At 40.8% G+C, this 23,336-nt stretch overlaps 2 protein-coding genes across 51 annotated transcripts in view; one reads left to right on the forward strand and one right to left on the reverse strand.

The window, feature by feature from the left end:
- Window positions 1-5,011: 5,011 nt before the first annotated feature.
- On the reverse strand, window positions 5,012-6,276 carry LOC109194452 (von Willebrand factor A domain-containing protein 5A-like). Its single transcript, XM_025897910.1, has 4 exons — window positions 5,949-6,276; window positions 5,486-5,565; window positions 5,281-5,395; window positions 5,012-5,146 (listed from the first exon to the last, which is right to left on the reverse strand). The coding sequence occupies exons 1-4, from the start codon at window positions 6,066-6,068 to the stop codon at window positions 5,027-5,029; spliced, it is 435 nt and encodes a 144-aa protein (XP_025753695.1). The 5' UTR covers window positions 6,069-6,276; the 3' UTR covers window positions 5,012-5,026.
- A 1,994-nt stretch (window positions 6,277-8,270) lies between these two features.
- LOC100710285 (von Willebrand factor A domain-containing protein 5A) overlaps window positions 8,271-23,336 on the forward strand; it is a 40,981-nt gene continuing 25,915 nt past the window's right edge. For 49 of the 50 annotated variants that reach the window (XM_019367403.2, XM_019367399.2, XM_025897879.1 and 46 more), the window contains exons 1-9: window positions 8,271-8,366; window positions 9,972-10,020; window positions 11,740-11,942; window positions 12,032-12,254; window positions 12,689-12,855; window positions 12,939-13,053; window positions 13,193-13,341; window positions 13,431-13,519; window positions 13,681-13,825. In XM_019367403.2, the coding sequence (XP_019222948.1) occupies window positions 9,978-10,020; window positions 11,740-11,942; window positions 12,032-12,254; window positions 12,689-12,855; window positions 12,939-13,053; window positions 13,193-13,341; window positions 13,431-13,519; window positions 13,681-13,825 (1,134 nt within the window). In that variant the 5' untranslated portion in view covers window positions 8,271-8,366; window positions 9,972-9,977. The remainder of the gene's footprint in view (window positions 8,367-9,971; window positions 10,021-11,739; window positions 11,943-12,031; window positions 12,255-12,688; window positions 12,856-12,938; window positions 13,054-13,192; window positions 13,342-13,430; window positions 13,520-13,680; window positions 13,826-23,336) is intronic. The other variant, XM_019367414.2, reaches the window with a different exon arrangement.

Raw genomic sequence — 23,336 nt, forward strand, 5'->3', positions numbered from 1 at the left:
CTTTTTGTGTCCTTGATGATGATAAGTCCAGAGCCAGCTGAGAGCTGGGTTATCTGTTTTGTTTTATGTGACAAGACTGAGAAATTAAAACTTAGTTTCTTGTTTTGAAGAAAAAACAAAAGAGAGGTTTTGTGTTTCTCAGCCAAGAACAACTACAATTTCATTTTCTGTTTTGAGACAGGATAATAATAATAATAATAATGATAATAATAATAATAATAAAACAAAGAGTGATGTTTTGTTTAAGTGTTGAAGCAGGCTAATACTGCAACATATCGTCTAGTGCATGATCTGCGAGCAATATATGAAATCATCTTATTTATCTTTAAATAAACTCCAATTATGGAGACCTGAAGTCACATGCTTAGGGCACACCCTCAGGTGAAGGCAGAAAGCTACTAAACAAAGAAAAAAAGCTATACAGAATGCGCCACAGCCACAAAACTAAGTATTCACATTCTTTCTGACTCTTTGTGAGCCTGAGTTATGACCTTGGCTCCCTGTTTTTCTGCTTCCACCAAGGGTGGGGGTGACGCTTCCGTGGCATGTGCTCTGTTCTCTTTACTATCACAAAGAAAAAAAAAAAGAGAGAGGCCCCTACTCTCTGAATACAATATTCTCTTCATAACTCGGCAGTATGAAATGTCATGAAACAGTGTAACTCACTCACAGTAAATCAGCAGTGAATCAGCAGTATAGGATAATACAAACCTATCTAATAAATCTAATGATTTTCAAATTCTTTTAACTAAGAAGTATGATGTGGCCTACACCAGTATCATGATTCACTCATTTTGATTACAGGTATAATGTAATATATGACAGCATAATAATCTCACAACTGCTACAAGCACATTTGCCTTTCTTAACACAGGCAAGTGAAAGGCAACTGTTAAGAAAATGCCCTTTTGGGTGAGACAGGCCCAGAGGCCCTGCATGCAAGCGTACTAACACACATACATGCAATGAAGAGCAGCTTACACTAGAGCACACACTATATGTGCGCCTCTATATCTCACATTGGTGTTAAAACAGGAAAAACTTAATAGTTTTGTTATCAACTGCTGAATTTACCCACTACTGACATTTAACTCTCCAGCTTGCAGGACAATAGGTGAAACATTTGTGAAAACAGAGAAGGAAAAATAAAGACACAGAGAGAGTCTGGTATGACCAAGCAGTGATCAGACAATAAATTTAGTTGGTAATACAATAAATTGTGAGATGCTTTCTCCTTGATTGATGCAACACAAGTAATTTACTGTATGGAGGAAATTCTCTTTTGTGATAATCTTTTGAACGTGCATTTCTGTTGACCTGTCAATTTAGCGCATTATAAGCTGATATGCAAATTAGTTTATTGATATTAGATTTGAAAAATAACTGTATTATAAAATAAGTGAATAAGATGTAACAACGGTTGAAATTAGTTTTTTGTTTCTAGTGTGTGGAGAAGGTTTTATCATGGCACACATCTGTTTACATGGGAGGAAACTCCTCATGTGATGCGACATTTAGCAATTTGCAAGTGTGCAGCACATCAGAAGAATGACTATGAAATTACAAAGGGAAACAATTTTACTGACAAAGGATGAACAAAAAGCAGCTCCCACAGCTGAGCAAAAGAAATGGCTGAAATGCGGAGCGCAACTAAGAGATGACTTGATGATTTGTGAAGGAAAACCAATACTTCCAAAATCTCTACACAAAACAGCAGCCTTAGTGACACATGGAGTTACTCTCCATGCGTCAACAGGAGGGATAGGAGATATAATCTCCAAAACACTTACACTCTAAATTTCGAAACTTCAGCAAAATGCTTATGTAAGCATTTTATTCCAACATATGGCATCCCCACTCTGATAAGATCAGATAATGGGACACACTTTGTCAATGAGGTAATCAGCAAAGTCTCTGAAGCACTAGGGTTCAACATCAAATATCACTGTGCTTATCATCCTCAAAGTGCCGGCCTAGTAGAAAGGACAAACGGCACAATAAAACAAAGACTAAGAAAATGCATGGAAGAAACAGGAAGGCCGTGGCCAGAGTGCATAGGCCTAGTAAAAATGTGGATGAGATTAACCCAATGCTTGCAGAAACTGACACCATTTGAAATTGTACATGGTAGACCTTTTCCTCTGCCCATCACCAGTGAACCAATAGACAAGTCAGTCAGAGAAACCACCCTAGCAGAATGGATGACAAAACTGCTAGAGAACAAAGAAATAGTTCTGAGCAACCAACTGCCGAATGATTCTTCTCCAGTCTCTTCCAGGTTGAAACCAGGCGACTGGATCCTGATAAAGGTACTCCAGAGGAAAAACTGGAGCTCTCCGAGGTGGGAGGGCCCTTATCAGGTCCTGCTCACAACACCAACAGCGTGCAAAATCGCTGAAAGACCTTCGTGGATCCACCAGAGCCACGCCAAAAAAGTACAAGGGGACACAAGCCCAGACGCCAGTCCACCTATCATCTAGTGATCTGTAAGTGGAGGAGAGGGCAGATTGGGTATACCCCGCCCTCTTGACTTCTCGCTTTCAGTCGACACACTAGGTGATCTGGTGAACTTGGTCGACCTGAAGAAACCCCATTGTAGCCCGAGCACCGACCTAGCCCCACCTGCCCGGTAGAGTAAAGGAAGATCAGTCCAACCTGCAGAACCAGAAGAGCAACCCATCACTCAAGTAACTACTCAGACACTCATAAACAATGCCTGACATAGACGTGCAAAATGAACATTCAGACATTTCAGATGGAGAGGACCCAGTCCCCAACAGGACTCGACGACGATGCTGGTCAGAGGAATGCCAACTAATGCATAATTATGTACCCCATAACAAAACTGAAATGGCATTCTTTGTAAACCTACTACAAACTCTAGAAACAGTAATAAATACAAGTCTGCGTGCATGTGCTCCAAAGGAACCAAGAAAGAGCTTAATAACACTTCCGGTCACACCGCCCGAACTAGCCCATAACATGACCATGGTCTGCCTATGGAGACTTAGAGTCCCAGAAAAGCAGGGTGTATCTTTTGTTTATCCAAATAAGACACTGCAACCGGAATCTTCCTGGCACAAGCTTATAGCCCGATAGCAACTGAGGAAGAAGAAGACTGTGTTTAAAAATTTCCTGTACTTCACATGATGTAGCAATTGAAATGCGCAAGCAAGTGATTGTTACTGAAGTCTATAGAGTATGAGTGAAATATATTAACAACAGGAGGGAATGTTGTAAGATTTTATGTTTTATGTGTTTTATTCGTTGTTTAGTTATCTTTAATTTTCAAGCATATTGTAAAGTGTTTATATATTTCACAAAATTTGCTGTACTTCCCCATTTCACTGCCATGTGAACTGACAGTGAACCCTGCAACACAAACTATCTAAGCAGAAAACAAATGCAACACCTAAACCACAAGAGTTCAAAAGTGCACAGCCATACACACATCTGACTCACACCCACCCGCAACCGTTGGTTTAGAGGAACTTGCTTAAAGAAAATGTGATGTGTTTGCATACGCGATGTAACCTATAAATAAAGAACTGTCGGCTGCAGTCAGGGTGTGTCTCGCCAGAGTTCTCACCCGTGCACGTCGCTTTTATTATATTCTAACTGTCTGAGTGTCTTTATTCAGCCTGAAGAATGTCTTATTAAAAATAAACTCCTGACAGTTTTTCATGAGCAATTTAGCAAAGTTGATGGTGGCGGTGTGCGTCTGTGTGAGTGAAAGACAGAGAGGGAGAGCGAGCGACAGATTTTCTGTTATAACCTTCATTTTTATGGACACACAGTGTGAGCACTCAGGTCGCATCAGAGCATCGGGCCGTATAGTGTGAGACCCTGCATCGTGACCGACGAACTTCTAATCCCTGCGAGGCAATCATGCAGTTTGAGCTGAAGCTGAATAACGCGACTGGAAAAAATCGCACAGTGTATGCCCAGCTTTACTCAAGGCAGGTACACATGGAGACACAATCATGTCCTCAGGTGTCTACCCCGAGGTATTGTCTCTCCACACTAGTCCCTGAACACTGGATTGGTGGCTCCCCACTGTTTCACATGGGTTAAATACAGAGGACTAATTTTCTATGGGATTAATATAGTATACATTATTATTATCAGGTGTTTACACAGACACACACACACCACCTTCCTGTGATATACCAGTCAGGTGTGTGTGTCACAATCTAAATACCAAAATTTTGGTTGGTCAAAATTTCAAGATCAGAATCCTGGTTTTTTACTTTTTGCGAAGTAAAATGAAGCAGCAGTTTCTATACCCACTCAAAAATGTAACATTTGCTTAGTGGTAAGTATGATGGATCTTCAAGGAACACTGTTGATGGATTGCAAATACCAAGTAACTAAACCTAAAGGCTAAAAACTATAACATAAGCACAAAAAAATTAAGAAAATCAAAACCATAAATAACACTAAATGAAACAATATTAATGAAACTCAAGAACACATGAACACTGTGTCACCAGACCCATGACCATGACAAAAAGTCATGATCAGAATGTAAAAAAAAATAGAAATAAAAACCCAAAATGTAAATCATTGTTTTCTGTAATGAGGTAAAGAGTAAAACCAAGTGCTTGGTTAAAGCAGGTTAAACAAATGTCCCTGATATATGCAGCAATCAGTTTGTGTATCTTAAACTGTCAATCAAGCTGCAGTCACTCAGTCAGCTAACCACAAACTGTCAAAACACCTGACACTTCTCTCAGTATGCCTGACTATATCTGTGTGAATGTTTCAGTCTCAATATGTTTATTGTGAGAAATGAGCCTTTTCCTTACTGTGAGAAAAGTGTGTAGGTGAACTCAGGTTGCAATACAGAAGTTACTGAAAGGAAAGTGGAACAAGTTCAGCGAGAAGTGAGTCAAACAGTGACTGTGTTTCACTGGTTACCACAATATTTTTGTGTTAAGTGAGATTATTCTCGCCCTCTGTTGCCTCTGAGCTCTGACACAGAGGCTGATCCAGTGAGCTGGGCATAAATCAGTGACCTCTCACCCTAGAAAAGTGTTGTGATTGGTGGAGAGAGGACAGTGACGGACACTTCCTTTGGTAAATCCCATGTGACTGAGATGTCGACCACAGCTGGCTGCAGAGCAAATTGCAGCGACTGCATCACCTGAAAAATAATGAAAACTCTCCAAATATACACAAACAGCTGAAACATTTTACTCACTGCAGGTCTGATCTCAAACATGTATCTGCTGCTGCCGTAATGTTTAACTTCGCTTAAAATTGTGTTTAATGTCTTACTTTTGGTTGCATCCTGTCAGTCCCTGTGGTGAACTGAGCGTGACCTCCTCCTTCCTTGGCCATCCCATTGATGAGAGCAGAGCTGGCCCCTTCCCCAATCCCAAAAGAGAAACACCTGCAATACAACAGTTTTCTTTGAGTACACAGAGGACATGTTGGACATTCTGGCAATTGTGTAGATATAGTTGTGTTTTTGTGGTTTCACCTGTGAGAACCTGAATTCTTCTTCACCAGATCGATCACTTCTTTGGTGTTCCCCACATCTCCATCAGTAAAGACAAACAGCTAGAGAGGAGAGTTGGCACATAAGGACATAACATCAAACCCATAAACACACAGCTTGTTCTGAGAGCTGAGTTTGTTTACCATTTCTGAAATCTGACTGTCTCTTATTGTTTTTTCCTCAATTTAAACAAGTGCTTTATACAACATCTTATTCATACATACTGGTGCATACAAACACTTTTTCTTATTCACATACACACTCACTCTCCTTTGTGTGCACTGGAGCCCAAGAATACTTGAGCATGAAGACTGGGGAAACCAGAAATCAAACCACCAACCTTCTGATTAGTATACCAAGAGTGAGACTTCAACTTGTTCTACTTCCTGAGCCTTAGCCACACCTAAAGTCCCCCAAAATTAATGTAAACCACTGTGTGTGTTACCTGTCTCGGCCGACTGGGAATGCAGGGCTGGCTATAAAAATGTTTGCAGGACTCCAGGATCTCTGTACTTCCAAGATCAGCCTCCTCCATCTGCTCAACTTTCTTCAGAACCCCCTCCATGGTCTGCTGGCTGTACTCCACACTTTTACTGCCATCACATAAGCACACTATACCAAAGACAGCAAGACCTTTCTTGGGCTGATATAAGGGGGAGACTTACGGGAAGATGTGTTCATATCTTGTCCTGAAACTGTAAATGTTGAAATAGCAGCCCGTTGGTAAGCTCATCAACAGCCATTTCTTTAAACATGTGCAGGTGTTACATTCTGTAATATGTATTATATATGGTTAAAACACATCAACAAGCACAACAAGTATATACCCAAATAATCAAACATTTCAGTGACATAAAAAATGTGAATTTTGATTTTATGTACTGTATAGCCCAGGGGTCGGCAACCCGCGGCTCTTTAGTCCTTATAGTGCGGCTCCGCGTGGTTTGGGAAAATAAATTAGAAGTATTTCGCTGAAGTGTATTTTATTTATGTTAGTTCTTTTAAACTTGTAGTTCTAAATTGGAAGATTATTGTGATATTGAAATATAAATATAAAATTATATTCTATTATTTTTTCCTCGCTCAATATAAGCGTCACACTCGCGGAAGCCGGTATTCCCGCCGAAACACCGTGCATTTATCGAGACTTTCAACCCCGGGTAGGCCAATTATGGATCTTCGGATCCACATTATGTCAGCAGCTGCACCGTGAACTATGTTAAAGACAAACACTGCTCACGCCTCACAGACGACAGATGACAGCTTACAGTCCTGCGTAAACTGACTTCGCACAGCACCGATTAGCAGACGCTGTGCGCAGAGGTTCAGGAGCAGAAGTCCCATTGTAAACATACCACGGCAGACCCGATGATGTTTGCATGAACGCGCTTTTCACACGCGGTTGCTGTACGCATACAGCCGGCTGTAGCTTCGCAGCTCACAGCCCGACACACACCACCAACACAACAGCGCAGATAGCGCAGACTTTAAGGCGGCGAGGCGTGATTGCGGGTGCCGCTCAGGTGCGTCCGCCTTCCCTGCAGCGGCGCTGCAGACCACGCCCCCGCCGCACGCATTAACCAGGTAAAATACATATTTAGGCAGAATTTTGCAAATATCTATTTTCAATTTTTCAGCAGCATAGAGCTTTTTTACCAATTATCTTTTAAAAGTCAGGTCAAGGCTCCAAAAGCCCAAAGGAGATATAAGGGAGGCGGCTCACAACAGTTTTTGTTTGCTACATGGATCATTTTAGTTCAGCTGGGTGTCTTTGCTTTTGTTATATTTCTTTAAGAGTTCAAAATGTGTTGATTACATAAATAAAATGTAATTTTCTCTGTAGCACTTCATGGATTTCATAAGCAGCACACCTTAGTTGTTCACACAAAGGTACAAAAAACAATATATATACAGTGTTATCTTCATTTTAGATGTCAAAAAGTATTTGCGGCTCCCAGTGTTTTCTTTTGCGTGGAAACCGGGTCCAAGTGGCTCTTTGGGTGTAAAAGGTTGCAGACCCCTGGTATAGCCTATATAATAAATAAGCATGTAGCCCAATAAGTATAAAATCCTGAAATGTCAAGATGCAGGGAAAAACAGGACCCAAGCGCCGGACTTCCTGGTGAGCGACAGTAAATTCATTTACAGTGAATAAACAGTAAATGAAGTGCAAACTGTTCCATACTGTGTGTAAACCAGAACACCGAGCCATACACACACATGCACACATCCTGACGCACACATGGAGAAAAGAGGGACAGGCATCAAACATCTAGGCCCGTCCATGAACAAAAAGACCAAAACAGAAATGAAAAGGCCGGTCGACCAGCGAGGACTGACAGACCATGACAAGAAAACTACACAAGATGGGTTAGTTAGAAATACAAGTCTAACTTACATAAAATGTCAGAAATCTTCACTGTCATGAAGAAATGGATTTTTTTCACCAGAAATGTCAACTTAATTTTCTATGATTTATTGTGTTAAATCATAGATATATGATAACAATATGCAATACATTCAGTTCTATAATTTATTTTCGGTGTTAATTGTAGATACTCTTAAAGTATAAATGCTAGTTTATTTTATCAAACAGCATTGTCATATGCAAATCTGTTGCCACCAAGGGTGGCCCATCATTATTTTATGGAACTTTCTCTTGTAACTGTTGCTAAGCCCCACCCACTCAACTCTCAAGCGATCTCATTGGAGATTCTCCACAGATACAATAAGTGGAGTAGAAAAAAACTCTCTCCACAACTGGGTATAAGAACTTGTGTGGGGATATTGTTGGCACACAACCGCTTGCTTCACATAGTGCAAGAAGAACGTACTTACTGGACACATAGATCCCTTTTCAAAGGTAGGCTTTTCTTTAAATGTACGCTTAACTTAGAGCGACTTAGAGACTTAGTGCTTTTTATTGTCATTGTGCAGTTTCTTGCACAGCGAAATTGGGTAGCTGGACCACAAAGGTGCAAAAGTAAGAAGAAGAGAAACCAATATACAACGAGGGGGAAAAAGAAATAAATAAATAAAATAAAATAAAAAGCAATGTATATGTATACATATATGTGAGTGAAACTATATACATGGTGTATGTGTAAGAAACATTGAAACAAAAACATTGTGGGTCTGTATACAAGGGCAGTTATATACTGTAATATAATAAGTAAGGGTGGAGGGGCTATGGTCATTTAGCGTGGAGATGGTAGTTCTACTGGGACCAAAATATTAAGAATTAAGAGCTTCAAGGTGATGCAGTTTTTGAAAAACAGATTTAATTATATTCAAGGTGTTCTCAGGTGTTGTGAGTACATATCTGCATGTGTGTGTCTGAATTTCCAGATCCTGAACAAGCCGAACAGAATTATTTATCTCAGTCCAGGGCTAAGGAAATATGTTAGTGAAATGTGACATGCTCTGATATCAGAATATTCTAAAATAAGGAATTAAACTTTTAATTTGTTAGATTGTCGTGTTAAAGTACATAGTGTGACCCAGTTCAACACAGTAATGCCAAATTTGTAACAAGAGCAGCTTTGGCTGCAAAGAACAAAGTGCGGTTAGTAAGATTTCACAGCAATACATTTTAAGGTGTTTATGAGAAACAAATGTCGATGCTTCGTTCCAACCACAGGAAGTTCACAAGAAAGCCACGACCCAATTTCTTTCACACACTTTGAGCTGGAAGAGTAACTTTGTTCTTTCACAGAGTGTGGTCACAAGATGAGTGCAGGAACCCTGTACACAGTGCAACCATGAGACACATACATACAAACATATGTAGAAATGTCACTTTTTGGGCTTTGTAATGCAACCTGCTGGTTATATTAAAACAGACATCATACAAAAGACATAATTCTGTCATCTCACTTCATTTGAGACCTATAATTCTGAGTCTCAACAACACTGAAAGAGACAAGAACGCTTTGCTCCCATCCTCTATATACAACACTGTACCCTTCAGATATTGATCTCAAACTTTCTTAGCTGCTATTTTATTCAGTTTGTTCAAACCTTTTGCCATTTTTGCTTGTTTTCTTTTTTTCTTTTTTTATTTCTGACTCTGATCTATTGTATTATGTTCTGTAAAGCATTCTGTGACTGTGTTTTGAAAAATACTCTCTCATAATGTCCTGTTATGTGTTGCACATTACTTGCTTGAGAATTGTGGTGTAGGTTAAAAATTGATAAGAATAATTTTCATCTTGTAAAATCATTCAGCTGATAAATGTGCTTTCCCATGATCCATGTGTTGTTGTTGTTGTTTTCACTTTTACTATTAAACTCTAAGTGCATCATTAATCCAAATTATATATAAGGACATTTGGGGAAAGAACAGATTAGATTCATCCACCGTAATCTTATTTGACTTCTGGTACCAAGATCGCAGAAACATTAGTTTAATGATTTATTTTTAACAGTTATTTAAATTAAATCTCTGTGGTGGTTGTCTTTTGTATAGAATACAATGAATAGATCCTGTGGTCTGCTAAATTCCCAGAAGGAAGCAGGTAAGAGCCAGATAATCATCAAAACATTTATGCTCACATTACAGGGAGTGCAGAATTATTAGGCAAGTTGTATTTTTGAGGAATAATTTTGTTATTGAACAACAACCATGTTCTCAATGAACCCAAAAAACTCATTAATATCAAAGCTGAATGTTTTTGGAAGTAGTTTTTAGTTTGTTTTTAGTTTTAGCTATTTTAGGGGGATATCTGTGTGTGCAGGTGACTATTACTGTGCATAATTATTAGGCAACTTAACAAAAAACAAATATATACCCATTTCAATTATTTATTTTTACCAGTGAAACCAATATAACATCTCCACATTCACAAATATACATTTCTGACATTCAAAAACAAAACAAAAACAAATCAGCGACCAATATAGCCACCTTTCTTTGCAAGGACACTCAAAAGCCTGCCATCCATGGATTCTGTCAGTGTTTTGATCTGTTCACCATCAACATTGCGTGCAGCAGCAACCACAGCCTCCCAGACACTGTTCAGAGAGGTGTACTGTTTTCCCTCCTTGTAAATCTCACATTTGATGATGGACCACAGGTTCTCAATGGGGTTCAGATCAGGTGAACAAGGAGGCCATGTCATTAGTTTTTCTTCTTTTATACCCTTTCTTGCCAGCCACGCTGTGGAGTACTTGGACGCGTGTGATGGAGCATTGTCCTGCATGAAAATCGTGTTTTTCTTGAAGGATGCAGACTTCTTCCTGTACCACTGCTTGAAGAAGGTGTCTTCCAGAAACTGGCAGTAGGACTGGGAGTTGAGCTTGACTCCATCCTCAACCCGAAAAGGCCCCACAAGCTCATCTTTGATGATACCAGCCCAAACCAGTACTCCACCTCCACCTTGCTGGCGTCTGAGTCGGACTGGAGCTCTCTGCCCTTTACCAATCCAGCCACGGGCCCATCCATCTGGCCCATCAAGACTCACTCTCATTTCATCAGTCCATAAAACCTTAGAAAAATCAGTCTTGAGATATTTCTTGGCCCAGTCTTGACGTTTCAGCTTGTGTGTCTTGTTCAGTGGTGGTCGTCTTTCAGCCTTTCTTACCTTGGCCATGTCTCTGAGTATTGCACACCTTGTGCTTTTGGGCACTCCAGTGATGTTGCAGCTCTGAAATATGGCCAAACTGGTGGCAAGTGGCATCTTGGCAGCTGCACGCTTGACTTTTCTCAGTTCATGGGCAGTTATTTTGTGCCTTGGTTTTTCCACACGCTTCTTGCGACCCTGTTGACTATTTTGAATGAAACGCTTGATTGTTCGATGATCACGCTTCAGAAGCTTTGCAATTTTAAGACTGCTGCATCCCTCTGCAAGATATCTCACTATTTTTGACTTTTCTGAGCCTGTCAAGTCCTTCTTTTGACCCATTTTGCCAAAGGAAAGGAAGTTGCCTAATAATTATGCACACCTGATATAGGGTGTTGATGTCATTAGACCACACCCCTTCTCATTACAGAGATGCACATCACCTAATATGCTTAATTGGTAGTAGGCTTTCGAGCCTATACAGCTTGGAGTAAGACAACATGCATGAGGAGGATGATGTGGACAAAAAACTCATTTGCCTAATAATTCTGCACTCCCTGTACGTCAAAAACGTTCCTTACAGATGCATGGAAACATAAAGGAACATGAGGAAGAGCAGATTTTGACTTGAATTAGCAACATTTACTAGCGTAGATGATGTTGTTTCTCTGTCAGTTCCTCTGAAGAGCATTGAGGTGGAGCTGGAGGTGAGGGACCATGTGGCTACAGTGGTCTCCACTCTGAACTACGAAAACAAGGAAGACAAACCATTAGAGGCTGTTTTTGTCTTCCCTCTGCCTGGAGATGCTGCTGTCTGTCATTTTAGTGCTCAGCTTGGACAGACACAGATTGTAGCTGAGGTGAAGGAGAAACAGAAGGTGAGCTGGACAGTAAATATAACCTGATTATAAGTGAGATTCAAAATAAACACAGTGAATGTCACTGACATGTGTCACCTGTGCTTCAGGCTTGTGAGGAGTATGATGATGCTCTGAGCTCCGGTCAGCAGGCCTTCCTATTGGAGGAGAGTGATCAGAGTCCAGATATATTCTCTCTGCGTGTGGGCAGTCTGCCTCCAGGAGAGAGCGCCTCCATCAGGTTGGAGTACGTCACTGAGCTGGCTGTGCAGGCTGATGATGGTCTGAGGTTCTGTCTGCCTGCTGTGCTCAACCCTCGATACCAACCTCAGGGTAAGAAAGCAGATGGCACAATAACAGAAAAAAGTTTCATTTCTGCATGTAAAGTGGTGGGGAAATTTCCACTCTCTTTCTGTCTGTAAAAACATAAAAATTCTAGAATAAAACAGAAATAATTTTTTTCAGAATTTGTGATGGACATATAAAAGTTACATTGATAATGAGTGCAATAAAACATAAAATTATTCAGTTGAAAATTTACTGCAAAATAACTTTATTTTCATTATCACCTTTGTTTACAAGCTCAGAAAAAATACTATTGTGGGATGGGTTTCATTTTGCATTGATTCTGGCCTTTAAAAATGTTAAATTATTTGATTTCTCCTTAGTTTTTATTATAATGGCATTTTACTTTCACAATTCTTTTGATATCATTTGAAGTTACAACTGGAACAAAGGGTTTTTATTCAGTCTCATGTCAAGTACAGGTAGTGAAGGTGCAGGTGTCCAGGTGACTTCTGTTCCAGCCTCTCTGGTGCCCTACAGTCTGTCTTTTTCTGCCCGAGTGTCCTCTCCTCGTCCAGTCTCTAAAGTAGAGTCCAACTGTTCCCTGGACCCTCTGCAGTACCTCAACACTGATCAAACCCAGGCCACGGTAGGTAGAGTGCTGATGTGTCTGCTGTGTGTGGTTGTTACTTATTACTGAGGAATAAATATGAATGTGTTTGTGGTGTGCAGGTCAAGCTGGCTGCAGGACACAAGTTTGACAGAGATGTTGAACTGCTGATTTATTACCAAGACGCCCACCAGCCCACTGCTGTGGTGGAGGCAGGACAGGCCTCTGCTGAGCCGGGTGAGTGAAAATGAGAGAAGTTGTTGGTTTGCAAATAAAAAGTTAATTATCTTTACTCGTCAACTCAGGAGTTAAATATGTTTGAATAAATACTGAAACACGGTGTTGTTTTACATTCTTTCTGTCTCTTATTTTTCAGGCTCTCTGATGGGTGAACCAGTGGTGATGGTGAGTCTGTACCCTGAGTTCCCCCAGTCTTTGATGTCTTCAAAGGCTTCACGTGGAGAGTTTGTGTTCTTAATGGATCGATCTGGAAGTATGAATTACACTCGCATCCGCAGTGCCAGGGTATTCATAATGTGGTGTTATAGTCATAAAGTCTTTCTAAGTGTTCCTCTCACACAGTGGCCTCACCATCTTTTCTCTCTTCCCTGAAGGATACTCTGCTGCTCCTGTTGAAGAGCTTACCAATGGGCTGCTATTTCAACATTTACAGTTTTGGGTCCAGATATGAACACATCTTCTCGTAAGTCTCTCCCTCGTATCAGTCAGCCCAACAAAAATCCAGCTGTCCAAGACATAGTTTAGTTTTACTTTATTAAAGACACACATTGGTCAATAGCAAACAAAATAAAACCAAAAAATGATTTAAAATAAATGTGTGTATCCGTGTTTATGTGTTTGCAGCACAAGTGTGAAGTACAAGCAGAAGAATGTGAAGATCGCTCTGACGAAAATTGAGCAGATGGAGGCTGATCTTGGAGGAACAGAGATCCTGGAGCCCCTCAAACATATTTACAGCCAGCCATGCATTCCTAAACAGCCTAGACAGGTAACACACACACATACGGACATTCTTGTGTAAAAGGCAGAAAAAAGACATTTCACTGAGTTTAAGATCATAGGTAATTCTCGAATCGCAGAGAAATGTGTTGTACATAGCTTACTAAGCAGTTTCAATGCCATAACTTCAAAATTTATTTATTTTTTTCATTTATGTTTTATTGGTTTTCTTTTTTATACAAGGAATACAAGAGTACAATTTAATAACATAACAAAAACAGTGGGGAAAAACAATGAACATCAGGCCTTCCATTTTGTGTATAGGTTAACCATTTCGACCAGTATTCCTCAAATGAGTCCCCCTGCGACTTCATTCTAAAAGTTATTTTTTCCATAACCAGTGTTGGGTAAGTTACTTTAAATTAGTAACTTAGTTACATTACTAGTTACTTCCATCAAAAGTAACTCAGTTACTTCAAGTTACTCGTTACTTTCAAAGTAACTAGTTACTAGGGAAAGTAACTTTGGTTTTACTCAGACTTCTCTTGTTAATGTGTTGCTTCCGTAACTGGATACCCAGCAAGATTACCAGTCTTCTAGCTTGCTTACTTGCCACAAGTGCACTGTGCCACCTACCAATAGAAAGGAAAAGATAATGTGCATATTTCCACGAGAGAAATCCCACGCCTGGACCGTCGTTGACCGCCGCCATGATTCTAGCCTACGTCACAGCGTCATGTGCGCTTTTTACATCCAACACAAAAACTGCAGTCGTGGTGCTTTTGATTGTACTCAGAACTCAGAAATTCTGCCTTCTGAATAGGAAGATGTAGGTAACACCAGACTGCAGATGAGCTGCATACAGAGCTGGACTGGGACAAAAAGTCGTCCCGGGCATTTTGACTAGAGACCGGCCCACCATTATAGGAAAAATCATAAAGCCTTTGAATGAAAACAAACACTGTTGTGACAGTGATGTACACTGTCTTGATGGTATATATGTATCAATCTATCAATCGTTTGTTGTAAGACTCAGATAATTATTTATTAAAAGCTAGACATTTTAAATGAGAATAAGAAAGTATTTCTTTGTGCCCTCTTTCCCTGTTAATGCCCTACCTGCCCCCCTGGCATCACTTTGCTAGATCCGCCCCTGCACAGTTACCAGCTGTCAGCTACATAAAAAAAGGATCCTGATGTTATTTGTCTCTCAGAAACAGTTCATAACTTCCCTTCAACTCATCCATGTCACCTGAAAGGTAAACCTGTTTCTCCATCACCTGTTCAGCTCTGATGATTCAGTAAGGACATCTCCTGGTTTCATCTTCATGTTTCCCACTCACCAGATAACCAAACCGATATCATGACCAGCAGCTTTTACAGCTGTGGCTCCAGCAAACATCAGCTGATACTAGAAATTAATATTAAATAAATTTTAACAACAGCTGATCAAACGTGCTGCTGTTGTTTAACGCGACATCCGCTGGTTTCCTCTTTCTGGCGCAAAGTGGGCGATAAACAAACAAGGGAGAAAAGCCGATCAGCTGATCATTGATCAGTTTCATGATTGAAGTAGAAACAGGAGACTGAGGGAGAGAGAATGAGAGAAGAAGAGGCAGCTGTGCAGCAAAGACACAGAATAACTCCAGCTTTGTGTCTTTTTCATTCTAGCTGAAGTATGGGACAAACTGCGTTCCTTTTCACCTCAATATGAAACGCATAATGTTTTCTCTGAATACGAGACAATTCCGTTTTTTAGGGGACGGTTGGCAACTCTAATAATTAACCTTATGAACAAAATAAAGTTCAACATCAGTAACATAGCACCCACCCAGCTGTATAGAAACTCCGTCATGCTAGCTAGTACGCAGTACGAAAAAGTCAGCATAACGAAAATAAACTCGAACTAAACTTGGTTTATATCTGACCCAGATAGACTGCAGGTCATAACTTCTTACCTGAAGTTCAGTTCACCTGACACTTGGATGGGCGGCCGCTTTGGGTCTCTCCTCTTGCCTCCCCTTTCTCTCATCCACCTGTTGGCCTCCACCACTTGCTAATGTTACTGAATCTGTGGAAGCTCCGTGATAGCCACCACACGAAGTAACAAATAACGGGCCTATCTAAATCCCAGTAACGAGTAACGCGTTCCTGATTTTGGCATAATAACTAGTTACCGTGCTCGTTACCACAATAATAACGTAGTTACTGTAACGCGTTACTTAATAACACGTTAGTCCCAACACTGTCCATAACAAATATAATATATATCAAATCAAACCACTCATTTGTAGTAAGAGTGTCTTCACTAAACCAACGATGGGTTATGGCTTTTCTAGAAGCCACCAACAGCACATTGAGCAGATATTTATCTGATTTACACAAGACTCTCTAAGTTTCCTAAGTACAGTACAGGGAAATGAAATTGTATTTTCTTTTTAAAGACAGTTTCCAAGACCTTATGTATTTCCTACCAAAATGGTGCCACATCAGGACAATTCGAAAAGATATGGTGGTGTTGGTGTTCGCTCGCTTTGTGGTAGAGTATCACTTCCTGTTCCTGCTCAAACACAGTGGTGTTTCTGAGTAGCTTTTCTGCTTAGCAATTGAATTTAAATCTTTTGATACATCCCTTTTTCATAGTATAATCTTAACGTGCTTCATCTGAATCACCCTTTCTGTGTGCTCACTACCTATTTTATAGCCAAAGTATTCACTCACTGTCTCTTTACTGTTTCGCTAGCTTAGCTCGTAGCTGACTCGTTAGCACCATGGCTACTTCACCTGTCCCTCCTGCACTTTCCCTCTCATTGTGTCAGATGTTTAGTTACTCCTCGGCCTCCTTTAGCAGTAATGATACCTGTAACAAATGTAGCATATTTGCAGCTTTGGAGGCCAGGATTACTGAATTGGAGACTCGGCTTCGCACCCTTCATTCACCCGTAGCTAGCCAGGCCCCTGTAGCTGGTGCAGCCGAAGATAGCGTAGGCCCCGCTAGCTGTTCCCCGGCAGACCCCAAGCAGCTGGGGAAAGAGGGCGGCTGGGTGACGGTGAGGAGGAAGCATAGTCTTAAACAGAAGCCCCAGGTACACCACCAACCTGTTCATGTGTCTAACCGTTTTTCCCCACTCGGCGACACACCCGCCGGGGGTCAAACTCTGGTAATTGGTGATTCTGTTCTCAGACATGTGAAGCTAGAGACACCGGCAACCATAGTCAATTGTCTTCCAGGGGCCAGAGCAGGCGACATTGAAGGAAATTTAAAACTGCTGGCTAAGGGTAAACGTAAATACAGTAAAATCATAATTCACGTCGGCAGTAATGACACCCGGTTACGCCAATCGGAGGTCACTAAAATCAATATTGAATCGGTGTGTAACTTTGCCAAAACAATGTCGGACTCTGTAGTTTTCTCTGGTCCCCTCCCCAATCAGACCAGGAGTGACATGTTTAGCCGCATGTTCTCCTTAAATTGCTGGCTGTCTGAGTGGTGTCCCAGAAACAATGTGGGCTTCATAGATAATTGGCAAACCTTCTAGAGGAAACCTGGTCTTGTTAGGAGAGACGGCATCCATCCCACTTTGGATGGAGCAGCTCTCATTTCTAGAAATATGGACCAATTTATTAAACCCCCCAAAATATGACTATCCAGAGTTGGGACCAGGAAGCAGAGTTGCAGTCTTACACGCCTCTCTGCAGCTTCTCTCCTCCTGCTACCCCCCCAAAAACCCATCTCCATTGAGACTGTGCCAGCTCCCAAACAGACAAAAAACAAACTAAAAACCAGCAACAAACAACTTAAACATAGAAAATCACAAAGAAAGAACAATACAGTATCCACATCTGAACCAAAGAGTAAAACAGTGAAATGTGGATTATTAAATATTAGGTCTCTCTCCTCCAAGTCTCTGTTAGTACATGACTTAATAATTGATCAACAAATCGATTTACTCTGCCTTACAGAAACCTGGTTGCAGCCGGATGAGTATGTTAGTTTAAATGAATCAACACCCCCGAGTCATTCTAACTACCAGAAATCTCGAAGCACAGGCTGAGGGGGCGGTGTGGCAGCAATTTTTCACACCAGCCTATTAATTAACGAAAGACCAAGACAGACTTTTAATTCATTTGAAAGCCTGATGCTTAGCCTTGTCCACCCCAGCTGTAAAACTCAGAAACCAGTCTTAGTTGTTATTATCTATCGTCCACCTGGGCCTTACACAGAGTTTCTCTCTGATTTCGGCATGAGCATGAGCCCCCGCATCCTCAGGACCTTCTATCGCTGTGCCATTGAGAGCATCCTCACTGGATGCATCACCACCTGGTATGGCAACAGCACCGCTTACAACCGCAAAGCTCTCCAGAGAGTAGTGCGGTGTGCTGAACGGATAATTGGAGGTGAGCTTCCCTCCCTCCAAGACATCTACAGGAAGCGGTGCCTGAGGAAAGCGGGGAGGATCATCAAGGACTCCAGTCACCCCAGCCACAAACTGTTCAGACTACTTCCATCAGGAAGGAGGTTCTGCAGCATCCGGTCCCGAACCAGCAGACCGAGAGACAGCTTTTTCCACCAGGCCATCAGACTGCTGAACACGTCATAGACACCTCACCCTCACTACTGGAACTTCAACATTATGCACTCCATACTGTACATTAATGCCACTGTTTTGCACATACCAACCTCTGTATATTTATATATCTTATTTTATTGTTTACTTTATTTCATTTGTAAAACATGTATATACACACTATATACACACTCACACACACACACGTAGAAAAACATATTTAGTATACACATTCAGTAATGTATATACCTTTATATATGGTACATATATTTATTACTTTTTAGATCAGCCATTTTTATATTTTGCTTGTTGCACGTTATTGTATTTTGCACAACTCTGTTGCTTGTGAAGCTCGCACACAAGAATTTCACTCGCATGTACTGTACCAGTGTACCTGCACATGTGACGTGACAATAAAGGTGATTTGATTTGATTTGATTTGATTTCTCAGACTTTTTATCTGATTTAGTGCTCAGCTCAGATAAAATAATTATTGTGGGTGATTTTAACATCCATGTAGATACTAAGAATGACAGCCTCAACATCGGATTTAATCTGTTATTAGACTCAATTGGCTTCTCTCAAAATGTAAAAGAACCCACCCACCACTTTAATCACACTCTAGATCTTGTTTTAACATATGGCATAGAAACTGAACATTTAACAGTGTTTCCTGAAAACCCTCTGCTGTCTGATCATTTCCTGATAACATTTACATTTACAATAATTGATTACACAGCAGTGGAGAGTAGACTTTATCAAAGTAGATGTCTTTCTGAAAGTGCTGTAACTAAGTTTAAGAATATAATCCACCCACTGTTATCTACAATGCTCTGTACCAACATAGAGCAGAGCAGCTATCTGAACGCTACTCCAACAGAGGTCGATTATCTTGTTAATAATTTTACCTCCTCACTACGTACGACTCTGGATACTGTAGCTCCTGTGAAAACTAAGGTCTCAAATCAGAAGTACCTGACTCCGTGGTATAATTCTCAAACACGTAGCCTAAAGCAGATGACTCGTAAGCTGGAGAGGAAATGGCGTGTCACAAATTTAGAGGATCATCATTTAGCCTGGAGAAATAGTTTGCTGCTTTATAAGAAAGCCCTCCGCAAAGCCAGAACATCTTACTATTCGTCACTGATTGAAGAAAATAAGAACAACCCCAGGTTTCTCTTCAGCACTGTAGCCAGGCTGACAAAAAGTCAGAGCTCTACTGAGCCAACAATCCCTTTAACGTTAACTAGTAATGACTTCATGAACTTCTTCACAAATAAAATTTTTATCATTAGAGAAAAAATTACCAATAATCATCCCACAGATGTAATATCATCTACAGCTACTTTTAGTACCATCGATGTTAAGTTAGACTCTTTTTCTCCAATTGATCTTTCTGAGTTAACTTCAATAATTAATTCCTCCAAACCATCACCGTGTCTTTTAGACCCCATTCCTACAAAACTGCTCAAAGAAGTCCTGCCATTAATTAATTCTTCAATCTTAAATATGATCAACCTATCTCTAATAATCGGCTATGTACCACAGGCCTTCAAGGTGGCTGTAGTTAAACCTTTACTTAAAAAGCATCTCTAGACCCAGCTGTCTTAGCTAATTATAGGCCAATCTCCAAACTTCCTTTCATATCAAAAATCCTTGAAAGAGTAGTTGTCAAACAGCTAACAGATCATCTGCAGAGGAATGGCTTATTTGAAGAGTTTCAGTCAGGTTTCAGAGCTCATCACAGCACAGAAACAGCTTTAGTGAAGGTTACAAATGATCTTCTTATGGCCTCTGACAGTGGACTCATCTCTGTGCTTGTCCTGCTAGACCTCAGTGCTGCGTTTGATACTGTTGATCATAATATCCTATTAGAGCGATTAGAACATGCTGTAGGTATTACAGGTACTGTACTGCAGTGGTTTGTATCATATCTATCTAATAGACTCCAGTTCGTGCATGTAAATGGAGAGTCCTCTTCACACACTAAGGTCAATTATGGTGTTCCACAGGGTTCAGTGCTAGGACCAATTCTATTTACATTATACATGCTTCCCCTAGGCAGCATCATTAGAAGACATAGCATAAATTTTCACTGCTATGCAGATGAAACACAGCTCTATCTATCCATGAAGCCATGTAACACACACCAATTAGTTAAACTGCAGGAATGCCTTAAAGACATAAAGACCTGGATGGCCGCTAACTTTCTGCTTCTTAATTCAGATAAAACTGAGGTTATTGTACTCGGCCCTGAAAATCTTAGAAATATGGTATCTAACCAGATTCTTACTCTGGATGGCATTTTTGACCAGGACATGTCCTTCAATGCACATATTAAACAAATATGTAAGACTGCTTTCTTCCATTTGCGCAACATCTCTAAAATTAGAAATATCCTGTCTCAGAGTGACGCTGAAAAACTAGTTCATGCATTTATTACTTCCAGGCTGGACTACTGTAATTCTTTATTATCAGGATGTCCTAAAAACTCGCTGAAAAGCCTTCAGCTGATCCAAAATGCTGCAGCAAGAGTACTGACAGGGACTAGAAAGAGAGAGCATATTTCTCCTGTTTTGGCTTCCCTTCATTGGCTTCCTGTTAAATCCAGAATTGAATTCAAAATCCTGCTCCTCACATACAAGGTCTTAAATAATCAGGCCCCATCTTATCTTAATGACCTTGTAGTACCATATCACCCTATTAGAGCACTTCGCTCTCGCTCTCCAGGCTTACTTGCTGTTCCTAGAGTATTTAAAAGTAAAATGGGAGGGAGAGCCTTCAGTTTTCAGGCCCCTCTTCTGTGGAACCAGCTTCCAGTTTGGATTCGGGAGACAGACACTATCTCTACTTTCAAGATTAGGCTTAAAACTTTCCTTTTTGCTAAAGCATATAGGTAGGGCTGGACCAGGTGACCCTGAATCCTCCCTTAGTTATGCTGCAATAGACGTAGGCTGCTGGGGATTCCCATGATGCATTGAGTTTTTCCTTTCCAGTCACCTTTCTCACTCACTATGTGTTAATAGACCTCTCTGCATCGAATCATATCTGTTATTAATCTCTGTCTCTCTTCCACAGCATGTCTTTCATCCTGTTTTCCTTCTTTCACCCCAACCGGTCGCAGCAGATGGCCGCCCCTCCCTGAGCCTGGTTCTCCCAGAGGTTTCTTCCTGTTAAAAGGGAGTTTTTCCTTCCCACTGTCACCAAAGTGCTTGCTCATAGGGGGTCATATGATTGTTGGGTTTTTCTCTGTATTTATTATTGTGCTATCTACTGTACAATATAAAGCGCCTTGAGGCGACTTTTGTTGTGATTTGGCGCTATATAAATAAAATTGAATTGAATTGAATATGGAAGTGATTTGCTACTGCATGCCCACACAGCCTCCAGCAGATTGTCTGCTGAGAATATTTGGATTTTTGCGCCAGGGTACAAAAGTAACGAGTTACATTCTTCCAGCTAAATTCCCTCCACGAGAGGGAGCTTGTTGCTGACTACTGCTGCATACAAATTCTATCCCATTCCTCTATTGATAAGGTTAGATTGCCCCTCTGTTTCCCCTTTTGTTTTTACATATTCTGTATCATGACCCTTTTGATTGGTCAGTGATCGATATAATTTTGAGATAAGTTTTTGATAGGGTGCATCCTTATTTGCATTCTCAAATATACAAATAATGTTTTCGTCCCCCATCAGTAACTGGGTATGTTTTAATTTTTTATTCAGAAAATCCCTCAGTTGCAAATATCTAAAAAAAATCTTGATCCTGGTCCTGGAAACTCTTTCCCCTCTTTGAATGAGGTACTGTACGTGGTGAGACCTTTATTACCCTATGTTTTAAATGTCGAGTCAATCTTACTAGGCAAAAACTCTGAGCCGTATGTGAACCACCTAAGGAGTCCAGCCCCCTGTTTTAATTGATACTTTTTAAGTAATGCATTCCATGTCTTCACCAAGCTTATTATCCAAGGGTTACCTAGGTCTCCCAAACGACTTAACACTGAGGGGTCTCCTATCAGTGCCCTAACAGGAAAGTTACCTCCCAAGGAATACTCGATTTCCTTCCATCTTGATACGATACACAGGGTTACACCAGCCCACCAGTGGCTTTATTTGGGTTGCCCTATAATAGTCATGTAAGCAAGGACGGCTTACCCGCCCATATAAATCTGGAAAAGATTTTATCCCACTCTGCAAAGCATTGGTCCGGGCTTTCTATAGGAACAGACTGGAACAAGCGTAACATCTTTGGGAGCGGCATGCTTAAAGCCTTGTCTCTTAAGTTTCTCATATGTGCATCTCTTGTAGAAATGCCACATCACTATCATCTCTTTTCAGTTTATATAGAGTCTTCCAAACACTCACGGTCATTTGATCCCTCTAGGTCTCTTTTGGGGAGAGGAGAGAAAAAATCCGACATAAGTTGGGAGCTCTCCCTAGTGATGAGGTGACTGACCAGCAAGTACATCCCGCTTACACTAGATAAGTCCAACAAATATGACATCTTATATATCTGATCAACTGAATTATCAACACACCCTCTTAAACAGCAATGAAACCAAATAATGCGTATTTACCTTCCTATTCAGGCTGCTTGCTTGGGAGTACAACTCTTATCCTCCCTGTCGTTCATATTTAATAGTCTCTTCTATATTCCCTCAGTTTGCATCTGATTCGAGTTTCCATTCGTGGCCCTCTGTCCCCCTCCGTATCCACTCTATGCCATGGAAATGCATTACGTATCCTCTCTTCAATGCTGAGGCTTGGGTTCGCACGCATAGAAGCCACCTCAATGCCCCGTGCTCTCAACTCTCTCACCGTGTCCTCTGTGTCCCTGTAGGTCCGTGGACCAGTGCTCCAGTGGATGCGAATCCGGGAGAAGGGGCATGTGAAATCGAATGTTCCTCTCTTTTAGTGCCTGTTTTATTCCTGTGTACGTTTTGTGTTTCTCCATGACTTCATAGGCATAGTTGTGATACTGTTTGCTTCCCA

This window comes from Oreochromis niloticus, linkage group LG14, assembly GCF_001858045.2.
Source record: "Oreochromis niloticus isolate F11D_XX linkage group LG14, O_niloticus_UMD_NMBU, whole genome shotgun sequence".
Taxonomy (NCBI): Eukaryota; Metazoa; Chordata; class Actinopteri; order Cichliformes; family Cichlidae; genus Oreochromis; species Oreochromis niloticus.